At 39.4% G+C, this 9,008-nt stretch overlaps 1 protein-coding gene across 1 annotated transcript; it reads right to left on the bottom strand.

Annotated features, from left to right (window-relative positions):
* Positions 1 to 788: 788 nt before the first annotated feature.
* On the bottom strand, positions 789 to 6,274 carry LOC106934218 (amino acid transporter heavy chain SLC3A2). Its single transcript, XM_015013984.2, has 8 exons — positions 5,762 to 6,274; positions 3,801 to 3,956; positions 3,632 to 3,720; positions 3,484 to 3,561; positions 3,348 to 3,403; positions 3,067 to 3,259; positions 1,650 to 1,757; positions 789 to 1,498 (listed from the first exon to the last, which is right to left on the bottom strand). The coding sequence occupies exons 1-8, from the start codon at positions 6,120 to 6,122 to the stop codon at positions 1,103 to 1,105; spliced, it is 1,437 nt and encodes a 478-aa protein (XP_014869470.2). The 5' UTR covers positions 6,123 to 6,274; the 3' UTR covers positions 789 to 1,102.
* Between the last annotated feature and the right edge of the window lie 2,734 nt (positions 6,275 to 9,008).

Below are 9,008 nucleotides of genomic sequence, written 5' to 3'. Positions count from 1 at the left end.
GATGCTGAGTTTGTCTACTGGGAATGTCGCGGTGTTGCCAGAAGCACTTTTATGTTTACAGATTTATAAGGGCTGTAAAGCAATATACCATTTCAATCCAAGTACAACAACTTTACGCTTATTTGACAAGGGCAGCGATGTCTCAGGGATTCTTAGAAAACAGCAAACGCCTCATATGTTGGCATCAGCCAACTTTTCCAAAACTCCACGGAGCCAAAAGAATAAAAATATTGACAGCATCTCCTCTAAATGCATTGTTACAATGAAGCCCATGAAGCTGTAAGGCTGTAGCACCACCTAGTGGTAATCCAAAGCTAAAACTGAAGATAGCGATTGGGTCTCATTCATAACACTGTCCTCTGCAGAATGCGTTCATACTTATGTACTTTCTACATCATAACCACAAACTGCAAAGCATTTTGTTCAATCTGTATGTAAAAGACTAAAGTATCACATAATTATAAAATAGCTGCAAAAAAACCTGTACAATATTTCAAAATCCACCCCGGGGTTTTGAAATACCCAAGAACATATTCCCAGGTATTTCATGACATGGTGATGGCATCACCTTTCATTCTTCAGCAGGGTCAGGATCCTGAAACGGTACAACAATTTTCAGATTTTTGTAAAGTAAAAAATAAAGTTCAGATTTTTTTCCTTTCACTTCACAAAGTTCAACCAAGTTTATGGTTGAATTTCAAATTGAATTGAAGGGGTATGAATATTTGTGCAAGGTACAGTGTGTTGCTTTCTAGAGGCAAAGCTGGTAAAATAAAAAAATTAAAAAGTTGGCAAATTTCCACAAATTTATTTGGCAAACAAACATCACATCAAGGGCTTGAAGCAGAAATACTTCAGCTACATGAGGAAGAGGATGTGGCTCCTGATCTGTGTTTAAACTAGCCGAGTGAAATGACCAAGAGAAACTTATTTGCTTTATTTAACTCTGCAGACCATTTTCTATGACTAAATCGTCATCCGACAGATTAAACTTGGAGCAGCACCGAAAGCTTGACGCTCAAATGCAGCACATGTGCCAGACGTTTAAAACCCTGCTACCATGACAACATATCCTGATAATTAAATCAACACAGCTGAATTTCTACGAGTATCCTCCTGGGTTAAACAGCTTGATGACGACGGCTTCGTAAGGCTGCAGTTTGAGAGAGTACAGATACGTCGAGCCCATGCGGTTCATTCCTGTGCTGGCCACAAACACGCCCTTCTTAGGCAGGCCGGGAGCCCGGGCCGGATCCAGGGAGAGTGGCTCGGCCCACACGTTGAGCAGAACGAGGAACCGCACGCAACCCCAGGAGCGCAGGAAGGCCAGGACGGGACGAGGAGAAACGGAGGAGTTGGAAAGCGAACTCGAGGAAAAGTTGGAGGTGGCGTTGAAGGGGAGGAGCGTCAAGCTGCCGTAGAGAAGAGCTTCTTCTCTGGACTTGGTGTGGCTGAGAGTGGAGAAGAGAGCAACGTCCGAGTGCTTTGACTCTTTGTCCTAAAAGGTGCAGGGCGCAGAAATAAAATGCATTAAAAAAAACAAAAAAAACAGGAGACAGCAAATAGTGAGAATAATCCTTAAGAAATCTGGTCACACATTTATCTCATTACTCTGTGGGCTCATTTCTTTAAATCTGATAAGATTTTACCCAGGTGTGGTCGATCTCTTCCCCGTATCTGAAAGCAGGTGATCCTGGCAGAGTCATCAGCAGCACCAGGAATAGCCTCTTTAGCTCAACAGGCACTTCACCTCCAACCTGCAGATGTTACAAAATATTACTGGAATACATACAACACCACAATGAGTTAGGAGGAATCTAAGTTTTCCAAACGTAACTTACAACCAGATTTAAGGGGTTGAATTTTTGATCATCTCACATGTAAAGATTGTCTGCAATCTTTACAAGTCCAAGAGTCAATTTTTCCATCACTCCAGCTAAAGAAACCCGATTTAAAGATGAATATGTTAAATCCCCTTCTAAAAAAATAAAAAGATTAATAATAATTATAATTATAATAATCTACTATAAGAAATGTTATTTTCAAAGACCCACAATTTTATTTCTGTTTTCAGGTTTTAAAAAGAAGAAAAACTTTTGCAGAGGATGAGTGCATTTATTACCACTGGATTCTGATTCTTGTAAAAAAAAAATGCATTTCTAACCTAATAAGAAAAATATATATAAAATACTTGTACTTTTAGAATCAGTCTGTTGTGGAAATGTAAAAAAATAAAATAAAATAAACATGGCAACTAAATTTCTTTCCAGATTTCAGTTTTTAAGTCTTGTGCGAGTGCAAATAAATTTACAGTTTTAAAGGGGAGGGGAAAAACATTTTGCATTTTTGCAGGACCCAATATAAAGTTGTGATAACATTTCATTTCAAGCATTCAGGCTTGAAAGGAAAGGAAATACCAAAGTTGCAAGTAAATAACTCAAATCTTCCAGCATCCTTAAATACGGCAATTTTATCTTTCCATGTTAAACAATTTGCCCTTCAGTGAATAAGATACATTTCAGTTCTTGCCTTAAAAAGAGGCCAAGTGCCATCTAGGGGCTCCTCCTATTTAATATCTACATAATAAGACTATAAACACATAAGATTAGTTACCATATGCAGATGATGCACAGCTCTATGTTACAATGTCATCAGACCAACACAAAGCTATTTAAGAACAATTCAGTGCCTGTCACCCAGTTCTAAAGTCTTTTCACTGGTTTCCAGTAGCCTGAACATGCACAAAAAAAAAGAATCACACATCCAAGTACATTTTAAAAGTTTTATAAAATCCCTACTGTACACTTGAGATTTAAAAAAAAAAAAGCACACACACGTTCCTAAAGCAAGGGTTAAGACCTTGAAAGACGTTATTCAGCAACTATTTGACTCTGTAATTCTCCAGAGTTTTAGTAGGAAGATATTTATTTCATCCAGGTAATGTGGAGGGGAATAATCTAATCCAATCTGCCTTTTTGGACAGTAGCTTTCCAAACCTGGAGATGGAAACCACTGACCTAGACAAACCAAGTTAGATTAAATAAGCTTGCATAAAAATAATCTTACTGTCCAGCTGGTCCACACGTCTTCCTGTCGTGTTTGCAGCCACGTCTCTACAGCTCCAGCTACTTCCTCAGCAGAGAGAGGCTGCTCCGACTTTGGTAAGATGGACCTTATGACCACATTTACCAACGTGAGGTTCTGAGCCGAGGCATTCAGCGGGCGCAGAACATCTGAGGTCTGTTCTACCAACAAAATCCTGCAGTAAAACATGGACTCGCATATTTATTTGCGCATCTTACAATGCAAAAAGAAAAAAGGAATAAAACTTGGACAGTAAGTTGCACCTTTCCTCCTGCTGAGTGTTAAATTCCTCAAAGACTCTCCTCCACTCCTGCAGAGTCTGATATGTTTAGCACAAAAAACATGAACTCATGAGAATAGCGCTTTTACCAAGATTAAAGACATCAGTAACGCATTTACCTCCACCGAATATGCTGGATCAGAGTCACAGATGACAAATCCGGCCACACCTTGCTCCAACCAGAACCTTAATGCATCCTGGGGAAAATGAAATGCCTGTTAATGAGCACGTTGGTGCGACAAGCTACTGGGTCGTTTTCACTCGTACAGTATCTGAACGGTTCGACGGTTTGTTTCCGGGCATCTCCTCCTGTCCCAGCAGATTCACATCACATATGTTCAACACCACCCTTAGATCTGAAAGACCAAAATTCCCAAACATGATGTTTATGCAGGAAAACTCCAATAAAAATTGAAGTAAAAGTAATTTTGCTTACCTGCTTTGTTGCTCTCTGCAAGCAGATGTTGGATCTGAGCCTTTGTCTCCAGGGCCTCACTGAGGTAAGCTGGAGTTGCCTTTTTATCAAACACACCCTGCAGGATTAGAGCGCCAACTCCCAAAGACCTGAGGTAGGGAAGGCGCTCACACACCGCTTCAGAGAAAATATTAACGTTTAACCAGATGGTAACTGATTTCTTTAAACACAACAACTTTTCTGTCTAAATACACCCTTACAATCTGAATGATGGGCCAGCATCAGCAGTCTTTGTGAATTGTTGGTAGATAAACAGCCTCAGCCAAAACAAAAACATGCCATGCGTTATCTTTTCCATCATGTAGGATACAGTCACCTCGTGCACTGCAAAAAGGGGCACCGTCTGTAACATTTGATATTTTAAATGCTATGTACCAAACCAAAGCTAAAATGCTGAAGCAGAGGAAGGAAGCTCCACATTTAGCAGTATCTTGAAGTAATCATCTTCTGTGTGAAGACTTTATCGGCCTGTATCGTGTCACCGAAGGAACTTTGACCCACTTTTGTAAACAGCAACGCTTTGGTTCTGTAAGATGTCTGAACTGTGACGTTTTGAACAGTTCTGACATGGACCAATTAACATTTCACTAATTTAGGATGTGATTCTTTACTGAACAGTTCTTTTTTTGGACAGTTTGCTTTAGATTGTCTTTGTTGTCCAATCTGACAGCACAGCTCTGCTGGGATTTACTAGAATTTTTTTTTTTACAATTACATAAAACATAATTATGCTGGGTTTTAGGTGTCAAATGCCAAATTAGACAGAACTTGATCATTTTAACACTGAGCTTAAAATATATTACAAAATGTAGGTAGGGAGCAATTGATATTGGGCTTAATTGGGCAAGATAGCAATTTTCTTAGTTTTGTAGATTATCGATTCTGCTAATGCCAAACAGGATTTTGAAACTGATCAAATAAGTTTATGTACAATCCATCCTCTATGTTGGTTTGCCATTACATCTCAAAGACACGTTGGTGCTAAATTTCAACACGATGTCATGGCACAAGTGCTTCAGATAAAACAACTGATTTGTGTCAAATACTGGATCAATAGGAATTTGTCTGCAGTAAGACTGGATGTGATTGTGTGGCATTTCCCCAACAATGGACTGAATAATTCACAGCTCACAGTAGGTATGTAGCATTTGTAGACCTAAACAAACAATATCACTTTAAAATGCAGTAAAATAACCCAAATTATGGATCAACTTATAGCCCTAAATTTAGATTGAAACCTGTGAAAATGTGTGACCCAAACAGAAAATTACTCACAAAAACAGGCAGACATTTTTAAAAAAAGAGAGAAGAAAAGATTGCCACACGACTTTCAGCAAATATTCTTTGATGAATGTCCCACTCTGTGGTTAGAATATGCATTTGTTTAATCAAACCAGCTGATTATGGGGATGGGTAATTATAAACAGGTCCTTTGGCTGATTTTTATTCATTTACTCAAATTTTGAGATTAATATTGATTTAGAGAAAGAAAGGCGACTCAAATGTTTAAGGGGACCATGCAGTTAGTGACAGATTCACAACTGTCAAAAGGAGCCAAACCAGCCACAGCAGACGTGGTGAGAGAAAAACTACTTGCAAAAATACAGCAAACTCTCCACAACTATGCTCAACAGTTCATGAGGCTTTTGTTTATATCCTCAAACATCTTCAGGTTTGATATTGTTCCAGAAGTAGTAGATTGGAATATACATTTGTATTTTTTGATTAAACAATTTTATGAAAATGGTGCTACATAAAACTGCACAAATAAGGAATAAAAACCTTTTTTTTCTTTGGCCATCTAGTAAATTAGGATTTACAAAAAGCTTAACATTTTGTTCTAATCTACTGGATAATTTTTTTTCATAATTTAACACGTTTCAAAATCACACATTTGTCGTCACATTTCCGCTTGTTCTTACCGTTGATGCCCCCTGACCTCTCGTCCTGCACGTGCGGGCTCGGTTCGGGCTGGATCTGGTAGAACAGACTCTTCTGCCACCATTTCAGCGTCGCCGGAAACGGTTTCGGGTTTATGACAACGATGGCGACAGCCAGCATAGTCATCCATGCCAGCCAGAACAGCACCACCAGGTAGCAGCGTACCGCCCTCCAGCCCGGACCCCCGGCGGCGGCCTCCAGCTGCTGCCTGTTCATTGGCTGCCACTGGTGCACCGGCTCCGGGGAGAGCAGAGGGGCTGTTTCCGAGGCGCCTTCGCCGCCCGGCGGCCCGGCGTCCGGCACGCTGCCGTAACCGGCTCCTGCTCCCGCGTTCAGAGGCATGTGGACCCTGCTGCAGGTCAGTAACACACACCAGGATAAAAATCACTGGATGTGATTAAAGGTCAGAGACAGAGCTTCCTGTCCTCTGGTCACATTAACACGATGACGCGCGTCTGATCTGCTCCTAACTTTTACACAGGTGATTTAATCAGTTCATTATTTTGGCTTGTTGCTGGTCACGTGACTCAGACCAGACCTGCTGCCCCATTATGGCAACACTGTGAACGTTTCCACGTAGGTTTCCTCCTACAAAAGTCTCCATATTAAAAAAAACTATGGTGTTATATAAATAATATAAGCTTGCTAAAAGTGCTAGTAATTAAAATATAAATAATAATATTACAAAGCTTTGTTGTAGGTTCTATCTTTTCCTCTATCTCTTTTATTCTATCTCTATCTCTCTAGCCTCTTTTAACTGTGCACATGCTGCAGCTTACACAACCATGTTTATGTGGCAGTCATACATAAACAGACTGAAACTGGTTAGACAAGCCTTGGAGGGAACAGATTGCAGAGAAGAATAAAAAGCTAAACTCGCGCTACAATCTTTGCCTCTCTTGGTTCCATCCATAAGGTGAGTTAAGTGAATGTAACGCTGCATCTGTTCCATTTGTGTGACACGTATGGCTGACCATTTTTCAGCATTAAAGCCTACTTTTATTCATATATAACCAAATCTCATTATTTCTCAAAGTAATTTACACTCAGGGGTTCTGGTCGGGTCCTGAAACTGGTAAACGGACCTAGTGGAGCACAGAGACAGAAATGATAAATATAGATAGTAAATAAAAGTTGAATAGCGTGGTTTTAAAATCATCCAGACTCTCGGAGAACTGTCAGAAATGTGTTACAGCCGTGTTGGGGCCCACACAGTTATGGGAAAGATGCTTACTTTAGAGTTGTCTACCTGACTGTCACTGCCAGTCTGTGGTGATATTGCACTTTTGCACAGTATTCTAGTTCTTGAGATGTATCTATAATTATAATTGACTGTTGCTCCAAAACTTACATAAGAGCATCTGCCTTCTGGCCTCTTTGCTCTGCACGACGACGTTCCTGTCTTAGGAAGTTTCAAAACATTTCACCTCCCCAGGACAGTCCTGTGTTGTTAATATGTATGCTTTTCATCTTTGTATGTTTTTATTCATTTTCCATCTTTTTGTTAAGCATTGCACAGGATTAATAATTGTTACTTTAGTCTAAATACAGTATAGTAACTTGTTTTTAAAACAGACAAAAATAAGTTACCTTTGGTTATTTTTCATGAATGTGTACTGGAAATTATTCATTGACAATCTCTATTCTATTTGAACTTGATTTCTGCTAAAATTAACCAACTTTACTGGGAAAACTGACTGGTAGTTTAGAAATATTTGCCAGTAACACAAATGGTATAAATCAGAAAATACTACAAAGTAGTATAATAGGATTTCTTTCTTAATAAGAAAAATACACATATTGGATCTGCAGGCATTTCCCGAGAGCATTAGCTGGACTTATTCAGTCTTAGTCTTTAAAAACAGCATCTCAGTTCAGCAGAAGGGACATTTAATCTCAAATGTCACACTTGCAAGACTCGGAAATATTAACATTTTTGGTGAGCTGCAACATCAACAAGGTCTGTATTGTCTTATGCTGGAAAACTCAACCAATACTCACTTTTTTTCCTCCAAAAAGCTCCAGGTTTTCCTTCACTTTCCTCCTTTCTGTTGTCCACCAGCGTTCCTGCTATAGCAAAATGTCGGAGTCTAATTATTTTATGATCTGACTTGTCAGGATTTTGTATGGCAAGAGGACGGCCTGTCGAATACAAACTCTGCTCAGTTAATTAATAGAGAGGTGCGAATCGTCCCCACACCACTACAAGACATTCTGAAAACCCCATGACTGCTGAACCTGACAGCTCCCTGAAGTCCATCATAGACTGTAGGTGGCTTTAAATGGACACACTATGTTTTCTAGTGGTGAAATTAGGAAAAAAGCAGAATTTAAAAGAACTTGTTTCCACCATTTGGCTTTCAGCTTTTACATTGTAGTCCAGGCAGTTTCATATGTAGTTAATGTTTAGTGGTTGGCCTCACTGTGGGCAACGACTGGTTTGGGACGTCTAATGATTGAACAGTTCTTCTTCAAGGAGGAATAGTTATACGCCATTACTTTCAGGGATTTTTAAAGCAATGCTTGGCTGCACAAGTTTGCTTTTATTGTGGATGTTTGTAATCTGGGTTATTTATTGAAAAAATAATATATACAGTGGTATGAAAAAGTGTTTGGTCTCTTCCTATTTCCTATTTTCTTTGCATTTTACACTTACACTTATTTAAGTGTTTCAGAACATGAAACCAATTTAAATATCAGTCAAAGGCAAAGTCCAACAACATGAATGTTACATTAACTAGTTACTCTAAACCCTTAAGTGTAAGTGCGTGTTTGTGGATGGATCCTGTGTGAAAACATTCTGTCTCGTAATGGACTGGCAGCCTGTCCGGGATTTGCCCCGCCTCTCGCCCATTGGTTATAGATTGGGAAAAAATTATCACCAACTCAGTATAAGCTTATAAAAATGCAAGCCTAACTAAATTATTCACAGCTTAGGTTTGACAAACATCATTGAAGGGAGTAACGAGGCAGCATATCTATACCCCATCATATATGGTAGCACTTGTTTTGCTGAAAGTCCGACGTCAGGTTGCTGTCTGTTACGGACTTGTTTACACAAAACAAAAAGAACATGTGACCTGCAAAAGCCCTAATTCCTGGAAAGATCCCACAAATGTGACGCTGCCTTTCTCCTCTTGTGTCTCCACCTCTGACTTTCTGCAGTCATGGTTAATGTGTCTTTAACATTTTCTCTCCATTCATTTACCTCTGTTTCTGAAGACTTCA

Source organism: Poecilia mexicana, unplaced genomic scaffold, assembly GCF_051168715.1.
Source record: "Poecilia mexicana isolate PSO_F unplaced genomic scaffold, ASM5116871v1 scaffold_13, whole genome shotgun sequence".
Classification (NCBI taxonomy): Eukaryota; Metazoa; Chordata; class Actinopteri; order Cyprinodontiformes; family Poeciliidae; genus Poecilia; species Poecilia mexicana.
Note: the sequence above shows the minus strand (reverse complement) of the source record. Positions and strands in the feature narration are given on the sequence as shown.

What these genes read in the sequence shown, in the direction of transcription:
- LOC106934218 (XM_015013984.2), bottom strand. Translation starts at nt 6,122, where the DNA reads ATGCCTCTGAACGCGGGAGCAGGAGCCGGTTACGGCAGCGTGCCGGAC. An exon ending in AACACTCAGCAGGAGGAAAG is followed by an intron (nt 3,260 to 3,347) that starts GTGCAACTTACT and finishes GTTTTACTGCAG; the next exon opens with GATTTTGTTGGTAGAACAGA. An exon ending in AAGAGATCGACCACACCTGG is followed by an intron (nt 1,499 to 1,649) that starts GTAAAATCTTAT and finishes TGCACCTTTTAG; the next exon opens with GACAAAGAGTCAAAGCACTC.